Source organism: Scophthalmus maximus, chromosome 22 (assembly GCF_022379125.1).
Source record: "Scophthalmus maximus strain ysfricsl-2021 chromosome 22, ASM2237912v1, whole genome shotgun sequence".
NCBI classification, from domain to species: Eukaryota; Metazoa; Chordata; class Actinopteri; order Pleuronectiformes; family Scophthalmidae; genus Scophthalmus; species Scophthalmus maximus.
Genome location: NC_061536.1, coordinates 9,062,061 through 9,083,868, shown reverse-complemented (window position 1 = coordinate 9,083,868; position 21,808 = coordinate 9,062,061). Strand labels below are relative to the sequence as shown.

At 42.1% G+C, this 21,808-nt stretch overlaps 2 protein-coding genes across 9 annotated transcripts; one reads left to right on the top strand and one right to left on the bottom strand.

Moving 5' to 3' along the window:
* The first annotated feature begins 1,470 nt into the window (after positions 1 to 1,470).
* On the top strand, positions 1,471 to 17,878 carry tuft1b (tuftelin 1b). Of its 8 annotated transcripts, none has more exons than XM_035620086.2 (13): positions 1,471 to 1,587; positions 2,637 to 2,693; positions 11,781 to 11,858; positions 11,978 to 12,076; positions 12,183 to 12,233; positions 12,402 to 12,467; positions 13,285 to 13,374; positions 14,198 to 14,308; positions 15,214 to 15,437; positions 15,766 to 15,871; positions 16,156 to 16,239; positions 16,509 to 16,603; positions 16,731 to 17,878. In XM_035620086.2, exons 1-13 carry the CDS (start codon positions 1,486 to 1,488, stop codon positions 16,801 to 16,803), a joined length of 1,236 nt encoding a protein of 411 aa, XP_035475979.1. In that variant the 5' UTR covers positions 1,471 to 1,485; the 3' UTR covers positions 16,804 to 17,878. The 8 variants fall into 8 exon arrangements, with proteins under 8 accessions (XP_035475979.1, XP_035475974.2, XP_035475975.2 ...); XM_035620081.2 differs by lacking the exon at positions 1,471 to 1,587 and adding an exon at positions 2,374 to 2,496; XM_035620083.2 differs by lacking the exon at positions 1,471 to 1,587 and adding an exon at positions 2,456 to 2,543.
* Positions 17,879 to 17,982: 104 nt separating this feature from the next.
* Positions 17,983 to 21,405, bottom strand: LOC118291700 (protein C1orf43 homolog). The gene is made up of 7 exons (XM_035620093.2): positions 20,915 to 21,405; positions 20,693 to 20,794; positions 20,434 to 20,542; positions 20,295 to 20,348; positions 19,631 to 19,797; positions 19,194 to 19,252; positions 17,983 to 18,802 (listed from the first exon to the last, which is right to left on the bottom strand). The coding sequence occupies exons 1-7, from the start codon at positions 20,975 to 20,977 to the stop codon at positions 18,595 to 18,597; spliced, it is 762 nt and encodes a 253-aa protein (XP_035475986.1). The 5' UTR covers positions 20,978 to 21,405; the 3' UTR covers positions 17,983 to 18,594.
* Positions 21,406 to 21,808: the final 403 nt, after the last annotated feature.

Sequence of the window (21,808 nt, the reverse complement as noted above, 5' to 3'; positions counted from 1 at the left end):
AGACATGTTGGGTTTTTTTCTACTTTTGAACAGAAAGCACTGTGAATATGAAATGTTTTTGATCAGATCTTCTTCTTTTTTTTTATTTTGAAGTTCAGTTGCTGTAGTTCATCGTGAGAGTTGTGACGCTCAAAGTATTACCGGCATGAGTGAGCCTCCGTGATGTGTGAGAAAGTGAGCCGCACAACTCGACAGATCGGCATTCTCGTCGCTGGCCGTGAATTTTTAATGACAGCGCAGAAATGCTATTCCACACCCGCACTGAACTATGCTGTTACCCTTGTTTGAGAAGGGGAAGGAAGGAGGAAGGAGGGAGAGTGACAGCATTAACATTTACACAGATAAGTTTAGATGGGAGTTCATCTCAGAATATACAGTACAGTGTCAGCCAAACCGGTTTTCGGTGCACAATTTACATGACAGCACGACATTCAGGCCTTTCAGTGGGAAAAAAAGTTGGTTTGAAACAACATGCACTCTCTGCATTATACTGAACACAAAGATTAGCTTCTGATCCGACAGTCAGCGCTGCATGTTTACCTTGGGCTGGGCTTTTTTCTCCAGAATGAGTTGCCCTTTGAATTCGTGTCATTCATCTATTTGCCTTAGTGGGGCTCAAAAGCAGATGTGCCACGTTCACAGGAGCTTATTGGAACTCACTGACGTGGACAAAGTCGCAGAACAAAATAGATTTTAAAAAAAATAGACAAAAAAAAGTCTAATTACACAATGTCAAGCAGCGTGGGAAAACAGGCTCAAATGATCTAACTTGACTCAGGGATCTGGGTTCTGGTCTTTCTGCGGAAATGTGATTCCATTTCTTCTGATGCCACCTCTCCCTGTAGGCAAGTAACAACAGGAAAAATACGGTGTGTCGTCACTTCAGTTCAAACTTCAAATGAGCTTTAAACGGCTGCTATGCTCACAAACACTTTGAACTGCTGATTAAGACGATAAAAACTATGATACTTAAAATAAATAACGTATTACATTTTGCTCACACGAGCACAACTTTTCTCTGACTGGTGTGATCCATTATTCAACCAAGTTCCCAATGTTCCCTCGTCATCACAGCCACGGTACATTGTCAAGTGCAGGAAGTAGGACACTGTCTCTGCGTTGATGTGACAGACAAGTTTAAAAAGTTTCCAGCCATATGCCACGAAAAGGTAAACGAGTTCAGCCACAGGCCTCACGGGGGAAAACAGGTATAGGTGTGTGTGTGTGTGTGTGTGTGTGTGTGTGTGTCAGTGGCACCGGAGCCACCGGACATGTGACTGGACTGTAATCAAACAGGACTACATCCTATTTGTAGGACTGTCAGAGAATTAGCTGCCGGCAAGAGGAGGCAGATCACGGAGACTGTACGGCTCCTGATGCCGTGGTGTCCCCACGACGGAGAGGAAGTACTGGCAAATGGTGAGGGGGAGGATGAGCAAACGCTGCTGAAACAAGACAGATGAAGAGGGGAAGCACATCGGAGCAATGTGGAAGAAGATCAGGCAGGTGACCGAGGGCAAGAGGCTGCGGTTCAGCAGCGCCCACGGCAAGTGTCCGCCGGATGGAGGCGTCTTCATCTTCTCTGAGGTCAGACACTTTGATTTCAGCCATGAGTGTATCCTTTAATAAATCGGTCATTAGTCATGAGTAAAAGTAAGAACTTTTGATGGAATTAATTCTACTGTCTCTCTTGAATGTACAGTATGTTTGACTATTGCTGCCAATTGTGACATATTAGGGAACATGTATATTTCCACTCTTTATCAGCAGCTGTAAATGTCCTGGTCCAAATATTGAATACAGATACATTTTAAAAATGAATTATTATGGAATGAACAAGTTGGCTAGATTATTTCAAATCTAACCACAGCACTTTATCACCATCATCACCCACATAAAAAGACACATAGGAATGTATGAGGCTAATACAAATCTAGAGCTGCAACAGTTAATCGATTTATCGTTTGGTTATAAATTACTAAATGAATCGCCAATTATTTTGATAATCAATTAATCGGTTCACAATTCTGTGAATTCAGCTTCTTAAATGTGAATATTTTCCGGTTTCTTTGCTCCTCTGTGACAGTGAAGTAAATATCTTTGGTGTGTGGACGAAACGAAACATCATTTTGGAGTTTTGGGAAACACAATTGACATTTGATATCATTTCATGACATTTTATGGACCAAACAACTGATCGATTATGAAAATAATTGTTAGTTGCAGGCCTAAACGAATCAAAACTGATACAAAATGTGGGGAAAAAAATGATAAAAGAGGACTAAATCAATAATCAAAAGCAAAAATACAAACAAAGGGGGCTGAGTTGTAAACGGTGCAAAAGTGTCTCCTTGTACTTATACTGATGATTCAGCACATTCCATGTAAATGAGTTGCGGGCCTGTAGAGGACCTGCATGGTGCAGCCTCAGTCCCCACCTGGTCGGACCGAGAAGAAGAACAAGAACAAGAAGGGAGGAAGTGGTTCAGGGTCCAGGTGTATCTTCACTTCTCTCAGTGGTTTTTCGTTAAATCTTTTTCCAGGTTGTTTTTTTTGTGAGAAAGAGAGGATATTCTGTAAATTAAAGGCAGGCTTAAGGAAGGTACATAATTCATTTTTTGTTTATGTCATCCAAGATGAGCGGTGGAGAGGCGCAGGCTGTGGGGAATGGAGACGAGGACAACAGAAGCAACGTGAGTAACGATTCAAAACTAGTTTTATGATCCACAGAGAGACAGAGTCGAGTCTCTGTCGAGTGTAACGTCACTAAGACGTGTTTACGGTGTGTAAGCTGTGTATCACTGTGAAAAATAGTTTCATCCAAGCTGTTGAAAGTCAGTCAGAGTTTGAGGAGCTGAGTGAAACTATATCAAACACACAATATGCATTATTTTTTTAGTGTTCATTTTAAAGGCCAACAACATCAATGCTGCAAACATGGGGAAGATTCTTTTTTGAGACACATCTAACTAGTGCATGATCCTGTCATTTCTTGCCTCTACATCTATGTCACGTGATTTGTGCATCATAGGTGCACAAATAATACACTGAATCTTCCTAAAGTAGATCAAATATTAATTTGGAAAAATGTGTTCTACTGCTAGTACTCTCAAAATGTAAGTTTGTTAAGTTTTTTTTCTTCTTGCAGTTACACCCCCTTGCCAGTAGGGGCTGCTGTAGCCTCCTCGGCACCCCGCTGTTTATACTTCCTGAATTTACGTTTTAAGTTTTAAATAAGTTTTCTTTTTTACCTTCAAACATGTAACAGTGAGAATTGCATTGTGTGGCTATATATTACAGCATACATGTGACTTTTGAAACAGAAACTAAACGATGACAAGGATATGCAGAAAGTAGCTTTTCCTCAATCACATGACATCAGAAAGTCACAGGAGTGCAATAAAAAAAGAGATTAAACTATTAAACAATAACAAAATAAATGTGGAAATAGAGGAACAACATTTTTGGAAATATAAAGTCAAATTAAGTGTAAAATATAATTAGTATTTTAATTTGTTTTTACTTTTTTTTTTTTAAACGTATGTAGGTCAAATGTGTGTAGTTGGATTACATTGATTAACATCTCTTCCGTCGCTTTATTAACATATGTTTCTTTACTAACTTTTCCAACAGTGACTGTACTGTACGTGTCACTGTTGACATGGCACGACTGGAACTTCGATCTGCGTCATGCCTTTGATAGATAACTACTGATTAACTTGTCAGATAAAGAAAAGCCTTCTGTACCACAGTGGCTGCACTTTCACACACAATTCACACAAGTTGACGTGTGAAAACAAGTTGAGTCTGAACGCCCCTTCTTCAGAAGTCATTTGAATAAAAGAAAAACTAATTAAACCCTCCAGCCATGTTCTTAGAGCTTGGAAATAATCGTTAGATTTTGAGATGTTCTGGAGAACTTCAATAAGTTTGTCCATTGTTGAGGCTCAGCTGAGAAAACTGTTCTGGAAGGTAAAATTTGATTTACTGATAATTCTATGCCAGAAGAAGTTTCCATGTTTGTTGCACATGGTTGTCATCACGCATTTTCTAGTAGCTATCAAATTATGAGGACTGTTTACTTAAGTGACACAGACTGGGATTTTGCTAAATGAAAGACTAATTCAATACATAACTTTAAATCATTCGAATAAAGTAATCCAGTTGAGTTAGGAAGCCTTATGTCTTGTCATAATGGCGTAATCATGTGCACCAGGATGGTGGCATGAATGGACAGATCATCTATTGACACACACATCTGGCAGGAAGAGGAAAGTACATGCAGTCGTGTTCAGACAAATACATACACGGGGTGCAAAAGCATTTTTTTCCTTTTGATGAGCTGCAACAAATGATTAGATTATCACTGGTTGTAGAGGAATGTGCTGTTTTTCAGCCAGTCCTGTCGTTACATTGCAGCTTTCTCCTTTCTTGCTCCCTGCTCTCCATTCACCCACAGCTGTCTGTTTTCATAAGGAAAACACTTTTCATTTCACTCGAGCACATTTACGAGTTAAACTGTTTTCTTCCTGATCTTGACAAATTGCATTTTAAGGCTGTGGCGTGAGAATTTGCTGGGACGTGCAAAAAAATAGTGCTGGGAAGGATGTTATTAAAATAGCTTAGCCGGATTGTCATGTTCTCTTCTCTCTCTAAGGTATTATTACACGGCCACATGAGAGAGATCCACTCTGAGCCTTTTGTGTGTGTGTTAAATGGCATGTTTGCACTGCTCACATGTTTTCCAAAAAGAAAAGCAACCATATACAAGTAGCCTGAGAAATAAAAGGGTGTTTAGTGCAGACGTGCAAGAACTGGAAGTCTGCTCGTCACGTTAAATACAAAGAAACAGTAGGAGAGATAACTTTAAACATGTACAATATAATTATTATTTATATTGTAAAACAAATGTCTTTGGTTTCGAATTTAAAAGCATCACCTTGAGAAATAACGGTGAACTTTTTTTTGTTTAGACAAAAAAGTTGATTATTTTCTTTAACAGTTTAATCATTATTTGACTATTATTTAGTGGGGTTTTTTAATTTGGGAAACATTGTACAACACAATCGCCCAACTGTTGTTTTTTTCAGACTTAAAATACACATTAAAAAAATGGAACATGGGAATATTGGTTGTTGATTAAATAATCAATAAGAAATCAATAAAAAGGATTCATTATGAAAATAATTGTAAGTTGCAGCCTAATAATATGCTTAAAATTGTAATGACGTTTTGATTTTTCTGTATTTCCACTGATGGAAGTTTGACCTAAAACGTTTCAGATAGTTACCCACGGAGAAAATGATTATATTTGAACCGTGGCATTTGGCTTTTGTTTCTGCTGCACACACTCACCATGCCAGTTACTGTTCCGTAAAGACGCTTCATTAATCTCTCTGTTACGTCACCCACACACCACACATTCCTCACAGTCCTGCTGCTGAACCTACCACTGTCACCGTGTGCCGGACGGATGAGGCCTTCCTCATTCCACAGCTTCATCTGTTGGCCAAGTTACATATTAGAGCATACTTGCACACGTTCAGTATTAAGGCTTTGCCTTTTTCAATCATTGACTTTGAATGATTTGAGACTGAGTTGGATGAAGATAACTGGTCCCAGAATCACTGGCTTCATCTCCGGTGTTTTTCAGTTATTCAAATAAAATGTGGGGGAAAAAAAGGAACGTCAGTCTAATTATCAGGCGATGACATATTCCTGCAGTTCAGATTCTCCATCAACAAACATCTTTGTTCAGGACTTGTGTTTTGTCTCATCGGTGGAAACGTTCCATCTGGTTCTTTTCCATCGTGTGTGTGTGTGTGTGTGGCGTCCCAGTGCTGCAGGTGAAGCTATAAGAACCACGTGCCCACTTGGACTGGCACAGTCGCTCTGGGACTTGGTAAACAGTGTGGAGGGGGGAGAAAAAGGGTTGGGCAGCCGGCGGAGCCTCACCCAGCCTTGTAAGGCGAGACAGCCGTGGCTTCTCACGCACTTAGTCACACGGACACAGACAGTCGGGGATCGCAGCTGAGCTGAACATCGGTGGGAAGAGTCCCCGACAGCTTCGTCTGCCCAGGTAGATACAAGTGGGATCTTTCTGTGGGATACAGTGATGACGTTTTGCATTCGCGTCGTGTAGTGTGAGATGCCTGCTCGTACGTCGCGGTCGTGGTGCCGCCTGCTTTATGAATTCAAAGTCAAGCGCTCGGTTGTGCGATTAAGTCTTCATTGTGGGCTGAGGTCCAAAATAGAGATACTTAAAAATGTACGTTACATTAAATTGAACGTCGTGCTTCCTTAGAATAACAGGATTTATCTAAATTCATCCGTGCCATGTTTTTGGTTGACACATCTGAATGCAATCAGGGGAAAAAAAATCAGGCTCAAAACTTCTCATGAGTTTCCGCCCATTTGTCAGTTATTTCTTTTTTTTTTGTTGCTTTATGATGATGCATGCTGTTGGCATTACTCAGACAGGATCATTAACACGTGGGACTTGTGATGGTGTGCAGCAGGACGTCTGCTGATATCAGCAACTTGCCCGGTTGTTTTCATCATAACTTTGTCTCATCATTCACAACCGGCGTGGTTGTGTTGCCAGGTAATGAAACTACACCGCGTCTTGACGGCCGCCGGAGACGGATGGATTTCACGCGTGGCTGTGAACCGGCTGTTGGTATTTGGGACGGGACTTCAGATTCTGATGTGTTGCTGCAAATAGGGATCTGTTATCTCGGAGTCTTGACAAGCTCCTTTGTTGTCAACTCAATTTTTTTTCAGCTTGCAGAACCTATTTAATACACAGATTAATAGCTATGTCTGGCCAAGCCATGAGTCACTGTTGTCTGTAGAAGCTAAATAAGTGGGATTGGTTTCATCCTGTATTGATCATGGAAGGTGATTTACTGTGCGAGGAGGCTTTTGCAGCTCAGACACTGAGGCAAAGGTTGTGCTCTTCATCTCTGCGTTTCCCTTCTCAACTCTAGTATCCGAAGCTGTTGTGCTCTGACGCGCTTCCATTTCCCTCCACTGCTCTGTGAACCACAAAATCACCGGTCGTCGCTTTCTCTCCGATTTGAGCAACAAATATTTACTGTCATCTGCCCCTGTCAGTGCACTTTACTCTGAATTTCTCAATAGATCTCCTGCGCCAGAAGCCGGGAGCAAAAGTCGCAGTCAAATGCATACTGTGTAGTGCCCCTCTGTCTTCCTGCTCTGTGGCCTGATGCCGTGAAAACAGGACACCGGAGACAGAAGCCACTTATTGGAAGACACTTGCGTGGCATGCGAGCGCAGTGTGTGATCTGTGACCGCCGCCGCCGTTTTTAATGAAAAACATTGATCGGGATGTTTCCTGTTTGGACTGACTCATCGGAATCAGTAAGTTGTTTTTGAGTTTTGCTGTTTTTTGGGTTTTTTTCATAAGTCATTAAACTACATTGAACATCGGGAGTAGTTTAGATTATTTGCAGTGCCTGAAGCTAAACTATTGACATCCAATGGACTAAATCCCCAGTGACTTCATATCTAACTGTAAAGATTAGCCGTGGAAGTGGTGGCTTTGTATTCAACTCATTTGACATCAAGTCCCAGTAGAAGTCTTTGTGCGGTGTTATGAAATATGTGTATTTGAGCATTTGACCGCGAGTTTTTCTTGTGATCTCATCAAACTCATGAGAATCTAATTCAACGTTGATTGATGCCCCCGGAGGGAGAACCAATCAAATGTACAGGAACAACACCTGAACACCTTCAGTTTATCTGTGAACGGAATACTCTTGTTACATAAGAGATGTTGAAACCCAGTGATACCACTTAACTGAGCAGCCTTAGCTGTTTCACTCTTCCTCTCTTTGTTGTCTAGTCCTCTTAGATTGTAAATGCAGTGGAAATGCCAACGAAGCGTTCCCTGGGCTGCACGGACAGGCCTTGGGGAGAAGCTCTCAGAAGTTCCCACCTGTCTGCCTCAACACCCGAGGCAGATATTTATTACACTGTAAACTGTCTTTGAGCAGATAAGAGGGCCGATTCCATTATACTCATTGGAAAAGTGCAGGTGTGCACATTCCCGTGCAGCACAGTTGAGCATGTGCAAAAATATGGATCACTGCGCACATTTTCTGGCCGTTGTATTTTTCTCGTCGCCACATGAATGTGTGTGAAGAGTTTCTGTTAACATGCAAAGTGGACAGACCAGGTCCTGCAAAACATTCTGCAGCGATTCCATGTTCAATTTCAACTTGGAGCAGGATCACAGGTACATTTGTCCTGTAATGAGGCCTAATAAGTACCTTCCATGGGAGCGGTTGTTAATAAATCTTGCTTTCTTCCATTACAATTTTTTTTTATGGGCATTGATTTCATAGTGTTGTGATGTTGCCAATCCCCAAACATCTGTACGTAGTCAAGGGAGATAACGTATCAAACTTTGGTTTTTTATGAAATTTGAAGGTACATTTGATGATTGTTTTGTTGTAATTGAGCACTCAGCGTTTCCACCAGCCCTTAATAATAATCTAATGGGAATATTGTGGTCTGCAGTTTACCACATTTCCATTAACCATCTGCTGTGGAAGGAGATTCCGGGGGAGAGAGGGAGAACCTTAAAAGTCTTTGGAGCAGCACTTGAAAAGAAGCTTCCAACAGACATTGACTAGCAGGAATGATTCATTTGACGACCAAAACATACCCAGAAGTCGTTGACGCTTTATTTTCTGAGGAAGAAATTGCCGACTGGACACCGAAGTAAATATTTTGAAGCTCGGTGTATAAATGTCGGCTACGTGACTGAATTATAAACACATCGGTGCCAAAGGAACACTGAAGAATAGCATGTGGGGAGGTGCAGAACACTGTGTTTCTGTGTGGTGTGCACCTCCCAGGGTGTGTCTCTGTATCCTGGTCCTCTCTGCGTTTCTGGGGATAAAAGAAAAGCCCGGAGCCGTCACTCCCTCAGACCACAGAGTGAAATACTGCTCGTCCTGTCACGGCCTCGGCTCTGATGGTTATTTCAGACATTACCATTACACACAAAGACCTGTCAGTCACGCTAAAGCATTTATCCTGTGTTTGACTTGCCACACGTGAGAACTGGTTGCTCACGTACTCTCAACCAAATCTGTCATAGCCCCACGTGACGCGCTGGGCCGCTCTTCTTAAGAAGTGCCTATTCAAATTGTGGTCGACATGTTCACACACACACGCACACACACACTAAAATGGTTTCCACCCATTCACACGCAGGTTTATTTTACACACACACACACACACAAACACACACGTACAAATGACAAAACAATTAAAATGATATTTTTTCTATAATCTAAACCATACATCTTTCAGGCAATTTCTCTCTCGCAGCTTAAGTTACTCACCGTCCCATTATAATTAGAACGAAAAACTCCCGTATTGATAACGGCAAATTCATGTACTGGGATATACTTTGAGTTTACTGTTGAGGTTATTGTTCTGGCATTGTCTTGACATCAGACTGTGGCATGTAGAGAACGTGTCAGTGCCTCTTTATCATTCCTGCACTAAAACCACAGGTGTCGTCCTCACAGACGACCAGGCAGCGATTCAAAGTGTGTAAAGTGGCATTTGTTAAATGCACAGTTAAACGCTGTGAGAACAGCACCTCTCTGCTGTTGACCGAACAAAGGGGACCCATTTCAAACACGTGGCGTTGCAGAGAAAAAAAGGCCTGGAATTGCTGTGAATTATATAATTTTCATTCAGATGGAACGAATGAGGCAGAGAAGTCTCATGACGTCCCGCTTTGCGTAGTGTTGAACTGGAGGGCAACATCTGTCTCGCTTGCGTTTCATGTACCATGCAGGAGTCCCACCTGCGCGTGAAACTTACCCCTCTGGTGGAAAATGAAAAGCTCGTCCTGGAAAATACTTTGTTTTATGAGTGAAGTTTCAGCTACCGGCACTGTGACACCCGCCATTGTCCGGGGCGTAACAACAGGGGAGGCAAAAGCGGTCTAAACCTCAACAGGACATTTTGTTTTGTTTTTGCTGTGAAGCTATACTGTATGAGCCATTTGTGCAACTCACCCTTTGGCCTGATTGCTTTCAAAGATTGTGCTCTGGTTCACACCCACACGATGTTAAATTAGGGCCACTGATGATAGCAACGGCAGCGGCAACACAAGGGGAAAAAAAGCATTGGGCGTTTTTACAGGCATCCGCCCAAAATAATGCTAAAAGCAATTCGGCATTTACCTCGTGCACTGTACAGTTTGGGCACATTGCACACAGCTGCGGTGCGTTTCATACAACACAGACATATGAGCATGCACATATACACATGCCTACAAATCTATGTCAAAACATGTCCAAACCACCATGGAGTTGGGGATTAAGCAAAATCGAGATAAAAAATCTCCTGTTACATGACTCACCTGCGCCGACTTCTATTGTCCACCTGAAGGGTAATTTGTGAAAGAGCCAAACGTTTGTTTTCTCTGCACAATTCAGAGAAAACGTGTGTGGAGTCGTATCTCCACTGACTTAAATGGGTGTTGTCTATTTGTTTGTGTTTGTGGCCTGCGGGAGAGAACTTTTGTGCTTTGTTATGTAAGAAAACAATTACAATTAAACAAAGGGCCACTTAAATTGAGGATTTCATATGTTGTGTATTCAAATATGTGTGTCTCAGATAAACCCAGACGTTGTCCCATCACCTTGTTTTGATATTATCCATTACATAATTTATTTGTCTTTGAAGTAAAAAATCTGTTCAGAAAAAAAGCACAGCAAGGTTGTCGACCAAGTAAAGGAATTTTTGAACATCATTATTTTGTCTACGCCAACATCAGGCCATATTCAGGTTCAAGTTCTAGATAGATAAAGTTCTACAACATTAAAACTAATCAATAGAACTGGATTAAAATGTGTAACAGTCGATAACATGAGTGTCGCCGCGTTATATGAAAAAAGAATGTCCTTAAATGCTGTAAACGGTGTTCAATTAACAACATGAAGGAGCTATGAAGAAGTTTAGGATCCAGCCAACAGACTTAAGAAAATGTCACACCGTCAATGAGTCATAATTATCCGCAATATTCACTACGTATGAATATAGTAGAATAGAATTGAATTCACATACCTACAGAGCAGGCTATAGAAAATAGAAAATAGAGTGCACGAAACCAAAGAACAAATAAAACAGAAAAGATACAGAATAATATACATTACAAATAGAATAGATTACGTGCCTAGAGAACAAAAATGGAATAAAATACATAGAAGACAAAATACATATGTACATAATGGAATCAGACACGCGAACATCTGTAGACTAGAATTGAATTACCAGTCTGTGCGTTTTGTTTGTTGTCAAAACAGGAGTGATAATTCCAGCATGATCCACTTTTGTTGCCAAGGCAACAAAGTTGGGTTGAGAGTGACTCAGGAGTCAGGGATGTTTTTGAGTGGCGGTATTTTTAGCCCCTTCAGGGGCGGGACTGGTTTCATTTCCTGGACTGTTTGGTCATGAGGATTCGGGTGAAAATGTCTCCTCAGTGTCGGTTGCCAGGTTCCTCATACCGACTTGTGTGGCATCTGCAGAGGAACTTCAGAGTGGAGAAGTTTTACGGCACAGAAAGGTCCCCCTCCCTCTTTCCCTGCTCCACCCTCTCTGTTACTGGCGACTTTCACCTCCAGCCTCTCGTCTCTTCTTTCTCTTCGTTGGTCGTGTTTACCCTCATGATCCCCCTCCTCCTCCATTTAGTCATCCAGTTTCTCGTAACCTCTCATCTCTCGTTTCAGGACCGATGCAGGCGGCTTAGACTCTCTCTGCAAGATCAGCATCAGGCAGGCTACACCCCGGAGGGGCTCAGCGGCAAGGTACAAAACCGAAGAGGAAAACAATTATATCATGTCATTTACTGAACTGAGAGAGGAATAGTATAGAGTGGGTGGGACATTTACTGAACTTTTCTTTACTTTTTGTTTGCTGAATGAAGGAGAGCAGCATAGCAGTAGTGCTCCCACAAAAACCAAAAGAGCAAGAAGGAACACTTGAACTCATCACGCCCGCTGAAGAAAGAGTTAAACTCATTAAGGTATTTGAACTTGTTTTTTCCGTAGATGATGCAGTCAGTCAATCTCTCAGGCTCATCTGACCTGTATTCACCTGCAGTATCTGACACACTCTCACCACTGTTCCAGACAGCGGAGAGTGTCAGGATGATCACGGACGAGGTGTCGCAGATTCAGGAGGTCAGTGTGTGTGTGTGTGTGTGTGTGTGTGTGTGTGTGTGTTTGTTTGTTTTGGGATAAAGTTCAAACTGGAATGGCTGGGTTGAATAAGGTGAAGGGCATAGTGGTGTTTCTGCACCACACACAGTTTTGGGTTTTTTCAAACGCGTGTTGCTTTTGTTCCTTCAGGTGAGGTACTGTCTGAAGACTCTGAGGGAGCAGATGGCGGCCAGGCAGAACAGTAACAACAACAAGGTACAAGCTTCAGCGTGCAATATTTGAAATATGAGTGTAGTGCTGAAACAATTAGGCATAGGATAGTTGGCTTCGCCCAATGTGACGATTTGCAGCTTTTATCTCCCATATAGATTCTTATAAATTAAATATATTTAAGTTTGGGAACAAAACAAGCAATCTGCAGAAGTCACCATGGGCTTTGATGAGTTGTGATCAGTTTTTTCTTGACTTTTATAGACCAAATTATTAAATCCATGGAAAATATTGTTGATAGATTATCAATAATTGAAATAATCTTCAGTTACTTAGTTGCAGGCCCGATTGAGAGAACTTTATAATGGCTGAGAAAGCTCAACGCAATGCTGATTGACAAAGCACAAACAAATGAGGAAAATATCTAACGTTTTACAATACATATCCATACATACTTGCATCATGTCTGTTTGATAATACGTCCCCGCCAAAAAGAAAGACATTGCAAATGCAGAAACTCTACAACTTAAGCATCTACACCTACCACGAGCCTCATACAGGTAATTATTGTGTATCACTTATGTGTGTTTCTTAATTGGTAGTGTGTTTCTTCATGTTAAGACCACTTCACTTTTTTAATAGATACATTTGCCATGTATCTATTGTGAAAACATGTTTTTTTCAAATTTAATAGGAATCAAAAACGTTCAGGGCCATTGTATCCCTGTGTGTGCTGGTAAAGACCATTTCCTCATCGTCTTGTGTTTTTTCAAGTTGAATTGCTTTGAAGAAGCATTTGTGCATGAGTGAAAGCAGAAATCCATCACTAACTCCACTAACCAGCCGCCGCTCTCTTCTTCAGTATCCAGCCAACGGCTTCAGAGTCGACTCATCCAGCCGCCAGCCAGCTGTCTCCAATGGCAACGCTGTTCTCATTGAGTCACACGAGCTGGTGAGCTAATCACAATTCAGCTCTTTCTTCACCTCTTCAGACGAGTGTCGCCGTGGTTTCTGTGATCCGTTTATTCATCCCTTTCATGTGAATGAATGAATGAATGAATGAATGAATGACGCGTGGGAAGTGGCAGAAACCAAATTCCAGCTAAAAGGGAGCTTTGGCACATTTTCCCCAATCATAATGGGGGAAAAAATGTCTGGCCCTCGAGCGGTTTTCCGTGCACACCAGCCGACCGCCTGCCGTTCCACTGAAAATGGTGCCTAGATGAAGATGATGACAAAGGCGCAAAGGCTCGCGGACATTCTCATGGCACACAAACACACACAGGCAATATCGTATTTCCCAAATGCGTTATTCAAGAGTCTGTACATCAGAGCACCTCCTGTAACGCAACACCATCATCTAGCAAGGAAGTAGTGCCGGAGCCGGGCGTGAACGAAAATCATACCCAGTGACCTGTATGTGTCATATGTCGGTAAACTAGGGTCGCTTTACGCAAACCTCGTCTCTGAATTGCGTCAGATTAAACCGCAAAGCACTGTGCACTGTTTGTCCGGGAGGGAGAGGTATGTTAGCCGCCCGAAGGACAACCCAGAGACTAACGATTATGTCGGCACAATGAAACGGACGTCCAGCTTCTTATCTGAATGCTTCTTTTCTCCCCCTCAGGCTTGAGCCAAACAGTCTATTAAACACAGCGCAAACGTTCCTATCGGCGGCCCCTTGCTTGTCTGCTCCCGCCTCGCCCTCGGGTTCAAGTGGTCTGCCAGGATAAGCCTAATTGAGCATGTCACTTTCTGTCTGCCCGCGCTCCCAGGTCGCCGGTAATCGGGAGGAGAGCGCAAAGCTGAGGGAGGTGACCAAGCGTCTGTATGCGCAGCTGAAGGAGATGGAGAAGAGGCACCAGGAGGAGAGGGAGAGACTGCAGGTCTGGCTCACGAGACGAGCAACACAGCACACGATTTCCCGCCTGCAGCTATGAGTCATCTCTCTCTGCCGCTCCCTCGTTCCTCTAATCATCCTCATTATCTCTCCGTGTCAGCTCAGGATCTTCATCCTTCATCCTGTGATCCTCCACAGTTTTCAGTTTTTTCCACTACAGCACATTAATCTGCGGGGGGTCGCGGAGGGACAAACTTACATTTTACCAGAGGCCGCTCGGCCTACGGCCTTTATTGTGTCGGTTACAACACAACAGTTTGACCCTCTGACTCATCTAAAGTCATTTTGTTCATCTTAATTCCAAATCATGACAATTTAGACCACCGGAAAAAAAAAAAAGAAGGTAAATGTTGCAGCACCAACATCTCAGTCTCAGCTAACACATGCTGTATGCTGAACACACTGACAAGAGGATATATTACATCTGTAAAACATCTCTCCTATAAACTACACCTTATAATTTACTGTTATTAATGGGGTTTTTTACATGTGCTCCTCTCTTTTACACAAAAAAATGCAATTTGTCGTTACAGTAGCTTTCTGAATTGTTCCTGGAGCTCTGTCGCCACCATCCACAAATGTTTTTTTCTAGCTATGAGCAGTTCCTCCATTTCCTTTTTGCATTGCATTGTGGGAGTATAGTGTAAATCAACAGCACGCCAAAAATCTAAAAGTTTGCATACTGACTATTTGAGTGTGAACATAATTAATATACGTTTTGATCTGTTCAAAGTCAGTATCTGGAAAGGCCTCAGCTAATGTGCTAATACCGAATAATAAGCTTTAAGTTGTTTTGCCCTGATGAGAGCAAATAATGAAGTTGTAATAAACCCGAAACCATCCTTTAATAGTGTATAGGTCATTACTTGACGCTGTGGCTTCCCCTCACAGGCGGAGTCCGATGAGTACCACACCCGTCTGGTTGAGCAGTCGGAGCAGCTGCACAAGGCGGAGGAGCGGTCGGAGGAGAGGGGTCTGCAGGTGGACGAGCTGCAGAGGCTGCTGGGAAGCATGGAGATCGAGAGCGGCGCCCTCAAAGACAAGATGGCGGCAGGGGAGGCAGAGCTGCTGCAGCTTAAGGCGAGCAGGGAGGAAGGGGCGGAGGAGCAGAGGAGGTGAGATGGAGAAGGTGGTGGTGAGCCAGGCTACAATCACTTTGAATAAAACCTCATAAGTTTTTGTTTTTTTTAACAAGCCAAAACAGGGGGGGAAAACTCAATGTTATTTATTTCACTGATGGCTTTATCAGAAGCAAATAAAAATGTGGGTAAATCATCCACTAATATTTAATGTAATATGTGAGCGTACATCCCCAAATGTGGATTATTTTTTTTGGACTGGCTATCTATTAACTTTGCTTCCTAGTCTGTAAATGGTTTTATACTTAGTGTATCGATTTACTGTAAGCTTGACAGTTTCCACAAACATTATGTGTGTTTGCAGGTGTGCAGAGCTGGAGAAGGAGGTGGCCACCCTGAAGGAAAAGATTCATCACCTTGATGATATGCTAAAGTGTCAGCAGAGGAAGGTCCGGCACATGATCGAACAGGTATTCATGCACTCAAGCAGGTTGCACAATTACTCCATCTCCCTCTCTGGAGCGCACACAAACACACACAGGAAGCCATTAGTGAGGATATTAGATTTTGAGGAGGCGGACACACAAAGCATTATAGATTCGAGGCAGTGGAGCCGAGCAGAAATGTGCGGTGAAGCGGAACTCGCTTGTCATGAATAAGTGATGCTGCATCTGCTCCTGTTGGACACATCGGTCGCGTCTCTCCCCGAGCATCTCACGCTGTTTCTTTTGTATTTGTTTGTCTGCGATTGCAGCTGCAGAACTCCCGGACTGTCATCCAAGAGAGAGATCGAGTCATCGGGGACCTGGAGGAGAGGGTGGCTTTCCTGCAAGCTGAGGTCTGAAGCCTCACATGTCCCTGCATTCATTGGATAAAGTGTAGAGAGGCAGATTAAAGCTTTGTTTGTTAGTTTGGGTCTTTTTTTGGGCATGGGATTTGTCGGCAATAAGAAAAATATAGAATAACAAATCATTTAAGCTAAAAGCATGACACTTTTCCAAGTAGACTAAAAGCTCAAATGCCCCTTGATTGTCCTGGATGTAAGCACCAGAAGAAGAAGCCTGAAAGACACACGCTTTAATGTTTGTTACCACGTTCTCGTTGCAGAACAGAGAAATGCACGACCACATGGAGTACTTCCTGGCAGGCCAGGATCCTCCACCCCTGACGTCCACTCAGAACAAGCCAGAGGTCGTTTACAGGTGACCCGTCACTTCTTATTATCCATATCTCTCTTATTCACAGCCAATTTCTTCCTACTGAGATGATGTCTGTCTACTACTCATAATGTAAACCTCAAAACATTATTTATTTTTCTCTTCTCTGCAGTAAAGCCCTCACACCGACAACACAGACCAACAAGGCCCTGCCTTTCATCAAAGTCATCGAGATCAAGTCCTGAATGGAGTGTCAACCAAGAGAATGATCAGATGTTTAAAAAAAAAAAAAAACTGTAAATATATATTTAACCTCCCAGTAGATAATACAAAGGTTTGCCGGGATTTTAAAAAGGCTAAAGGTTCTGCATCCCTATCTCGGTGTCACACTGAATCTAAACAGGTAAAGTCAGGGGGGATTCAAACATTGGAGAATTCCTATGAAAGGAAACATCGGAGGAGCAGTGCAACGCTGAACTTCTCAGAGGATACACTATACATATAGACACAAATCTGAGCAGTATGCTCTGTGTCAGCAAGTCTTTAAGATTCAGTGGCAGGAGCAAGAGTTCATTTGAGTTCCCTGTGTTAAGTTTCCCGCCTCCACGTCTCTCCCAAGAAGAATCTGAAATAATCTGTTTCAACGGGTCAGTGTAAAAGGTTGGTCAGGATTATTACATTAGATTATTTTTTACTAGTTATTATTGTTAACGTCTGTTACACATACACTTGGGACAAATGTGCAAATAATCACATGGTGTTGAGTGTTTTCAGCCTACTCCGCCACAATCCTAAGCGTCAGGGCTCAGGGTCACATTCCTCAGTGCTTTGCACCACACTGCCAATGAGCAGGCATGCTGTTGGCTATGATTTATGTTTCTTTCTGAAATATATACAGTATCTCCTACATTAGACAGGATCGAGTGAATAATGTAGTTTTGACCATCTGTATTTTACTTTGCTGGAAAATATTTATTAGACGCTACATGTAGAAACAGCATCTAGTTGATGTTAAAACTTTAATACTTGTCTGTGCTGCCAAGCAAAGCCTCAGCAAACTTGCAATGAACCCGGTTCTGTGCTTAAAGGTTATGAAACGACAATAATAACTGATTTAACCGATATACTTACTTTTAGTTTGTGTGGACCTTAATGTTTTCCTGTAAAATATTTCATGCTGTAGTCCCAGATGAGCATTTTTATAAACTGAATAACCTTTTACTGTGAACCATGTAGATATACACCTTAGTTCAAGCGATGTCATTTTATTGTACATGTTCTTGTTTTTATTTAAATATAATAAATTCCTGGTTTATCAGACTCATTTGTAGAACTAGTGAAGTTTTTCAACCCTTTACCTCTACTCCACGACCTTGTACTGCCACCTAGTGGAGACATTAAGGACACCGACTATGAAGACTGGCGTGTTTGAAAGGTGGTTGTTTTTTTTAATCTCAAACCACAAAGTGTACAACCGCACATAAATACAAAAATCACACGGTGTCGCTTAAATAAGTTAGAACTGTCCATATAAATATCTTACATCTCAACAAACACACAACAAATCAAAAGGTACATTCATATTTACATTTGGACTTCAGATTTTAAAAAAGGAATTTAAAGGAATCCTGGTGAATGTGATTAATTTAGCTGTTTCTACAAAAATGACAATGGAAATCTTGCCAGGTGGGCTACAATCATACTTGTCCTCTGAACACACTCATTAGGTCCAAAATAAAAGGCTTTGGTGTAACACGTGCACATTAGGGCATCGTTATGATGAGGAAAAAAATCTTGTAACTATTGTTATGAATTATTATTCCTTTTTTTCCATATAATTCTTTTAAATTACTTGGAAAATATATGTATGACGAGTCACAAAAGTCATTGCCCAGTATGACCTTACTGTAACGAGAGGATTGAACAAATTTACAGCTCAGTTTGTAAACGGAGTTAGAGTCTTTTACAACTTGTTGCTTCCCAGTAGGCTGTGTAACCATTGGACACACATGCTCACACACACCTTACTGATATTTTCATAGCGTGCTCTCCAGTGTGTTGTAGTTGTCTTTGAAACTTTTGAGCTCCAGAAAGTGTTTGGGCCTCTTGCTTCGCTGGCCAGTGGAGGGCAGGTAGGTGACCTGGATGGTGGAGGGAGTGCTGCGGACAGGAGACCCCGTCAGGTCCTTGGCTGCAGACTGATGATGCTGGTCCAGACTGGTGGTGCTGGAGTATGCCTTCACCCTGTTGGGGGAGAGAGGAAACAGAGGATAAGGCTTACGTTGTAAAATGGATGGCAGTGGGTAAAATACAAATATTCTAGGCATTCATAGATATAGTGGCAGTGAAGTACCACCAATAACAGTGTGCACAGCAGCACATTACGGAGCTACTAACCCACTATGCTCCAAGTCGTAACCTAAGATCTTCTAAAAAACTCTTGCTAGTAGTTCCTAAGTCAAGACTGGTAACTAAGGGGGACCCCCCGCCTCCCATCACTTGAATCTCAGTACTACAGTGATTACAAGCTAAGCACGCACCAAGCCTTGCCCCGTCATTGGGAGCAGCGAAGACCCAAAAACTTGTTACAACAATTTCAACAATGTCAAGTCTGGACCAGCATGACAGCACTTACACATCAGTTAGATCATTGAGAGCCTGCTGGTATTCAAGAAACTCTGCTTCCCCAAACACCTGAAACAAAGAGTTGAGGTCAAATCAGTAACATGTTACAACAGCTAATGGTAAAAGTGTTAAATGAAAATCCAAAATCATTGCCTATATACTATATAGTAAGTGAGGGTATATGTCTTCAATATTCAGTGACCTCAAAGATTCCATGATGACATGGAATGTTAATATGGAATGTACACTACTGTCTTCTAACAACTCTGCATTTTTGTAGGTGTACAAAAATGACCATAGTTCAACTAAAATAGATGACGATGAGTAAGTGTCTGAAATCTCAATTTACTTCCCACTACTGAGTTAACTATTTCGTGTCTATTACACAGGCTGTGTCGCGTGAGTGAATGAGGGGGTGATTTTGTACACAAACACTTGTACACACACCCCAGTTCCGTGGCGAGCGCTGTCGTAGCCCTCCAGCAAGCGGTCAATGAGCGCACTGTGGCTGCTCTTTATCAGAGAGTGGGAGTTGCGCAACTCCAGCAGCCAGTTCCTGAAGTTGCGTCCTGTGAACGCACTGGGACTGCAGCTGATCTCCTGCAGTGGAATTCCTGACATCCCAAACACAAAGGAACAAGAAGGGAAGGTTAGAAACGATGAAGCTTCATTACTTTGTGTCATGAAAGAAAGGAAAACAAACTAACATGATTTTTTGGGGGGAAATTCATATGGCATTATAAATGAGAAAGTAATGCAGGACAGACTTAAGATAGTTTCAGATAAAAGTGTATTTGAACTACTGTTTTTTCACGAGAGGATTTGAGATATATGCGGATTGTAATGAGTGTGAGAATAATGCAATCAGTTATGTGATGATGATGATGATGATGATGATACACGGAGAAAAAGTCAAATTTTGGAAAAATGATTTCCCATATTTAACTGACCCAACTGTTGCGCAAGTACTTTACAACAATATTACCGTACATCATCCTTTATCTTTATTGTAACATGAGTGGTATTAATAGTAATATATTTATCTTTATTACAATGATGAGGACAATTATACCTGCACCTTCCGCATCAATAAATTCAAGTCATGCTTCACCTGAGTCACGGATGGCATCCAACGCTTTCATTCTGTACAGGTAGTTGTAGCAACCTATGAAACACAGACAGCTCTTTATTATAGTTCTCAACAAAGTGGGGAAATTGCATTGCAAAGAGATTCAAAGAAGGTGACTGACTAATCTGCAGTCCCTGCTTCAGCCTGTCGTCTTGTTCGGCCAGGAGACGAGGCTCGAAGCAGATCTCCTGGACTTTGGACAGTCTGCAGTCGATGTCCTCCTTCAAGCCCTGTGAAATCGTCCAGGTGGAAGAAAATACACAAGACACGTTGACTCTTGGAACCAGCCGCAGCAGCTACTGCTGTTTACACATTCAGCCAAACGCTCACGGCACAAGGAAGAAACCAGGCGGAGAAAAGAAAAAAGCAGCAGCTTCAACCTTTGGTGCGTTGTGGCCGATGGGCGCATGGGGTCCGCGACGGGACCTCATCGCGAATCGCATGATTTGCCTTTTGACGAAGATGAACAGCAGCACGAACACCTGCGCACAAAAACAAAACACAACCGGAACGTGATCTTCTTTCTTTTTTTTCTAAGTCGGCATCATTACAGTGAGCGCTCAGCGGCTAGCAACCAAAACGTTTCCCCGTTAGCCACTCACCAAACTCCCGTAGGCCATGACCAGGACAACGTTGACTCCGGACAGTGGCGACGACTCTGCCATGTTGCGTGTCAATGTTTGCGGGTTTTATCCACGGGGGGGGGGGGGGGGGAAACTCGCTCGCTAGCAACGAGTCTGAACGTCGTATTGCTACGTTAGCTTAGCAGCTAACGCTAGCTTGTTCATTTTGAAACGAGCAGCCCCTTGTAAGCACATACACGAGGAACAGTTTATCACGCTGCCGCTTTTAAATACGACGTGACTGGACAGGAGGAGAAAACTACACTGAGATCCCGATTCTCTTCTTCGCGTTCAGCAACATCATGCACGAGATTACGCAGTTTAGCCGCTCGTGCTAGCGATGCGCCGACACTGCGACAGTTGGCGCAGATTTGCGGCGCTTCAAATTACCGTAATAACGGTGTAAGGACCAGTCCCGACAATCAACCTCCCAGTGGCCGCTCCTCAGAGTTTATGATTCTTTAAAAATATTCGAAGACTGACCTCTATGACCTCTTATGCGTTCAGGGAATCTACTTTTCATTATTACTTATGTTATTTTTTGTATTATTTTATCATTATTTATTTTGTATATTATTTATTATTATTTATTTGATGTTATTTTTTGACACTCGTTTAGTGTATTATTATGTGACTTGAATGTTTTGTAAGAGTTCATATTAAGACCTTAATGCAAAATATTCTGTAAATGATCTTTGTTCAATAAAAAAATAGAAATAAAAATAAACTACCTGTAGTCCATTTTTAATTCATGTGTTGTCCATATAAAAGCTTTTTCTATGTTTACCCACACATATTAATGCTCTCATTTGAACTATGCATATTTTCCGTGGTGTTGGATTTCCTCTTGCACAAAACTGGATACACACACAG

Excerpts from the sequence above, each read along its gene's own strand:
- LOC118291700 (XM_035620093.2), bottom strand. The coding sequence starts at position 20,977 with ATGGCAGAGTCGTCGCCACTGTCCGGAGTCAACGTTGTCCTGGTCATG. Across the intron at positions 20,349-20,433 it reads GAAGCAGGGACTGCAGATTA|GTTGCTACAACTACCTGTAC; the intron begins GTCAGTCACCTT and ends TGTGTTTCATAG. Across the intron at positions 19,798-20,294 it reads GGATGCCATCCGTGACTCAG|GAATTCCACTGCAGGAGATC; the intron begins GTGAAGCATGAC and ends TTGGGATGTCAG.
- tuft1b (XM_035620081.2), top strand. The coding sequence starts at position 2,389 with ATGAGTTGCGGGCCTGTAGAGGACCTGCATGGTGCAGCCTCAGTCCCC. Across the intron at positions 15,438-15,765 it reads GGGGCGGAGGAGCAGAGGAG|GTGTGCAGAGCTGGAGAAGG; the intron begins GTGAGATGGAGA and ends GTGTGTTTGCAG. Across the intron at positions 15,872-16,155 it reads TCCGGCACATGATCGAACAG|CTGCAGAACTCCCGGACTGT; the intron begins GTATTCATGCAC and ends CTGCGATTGCAG.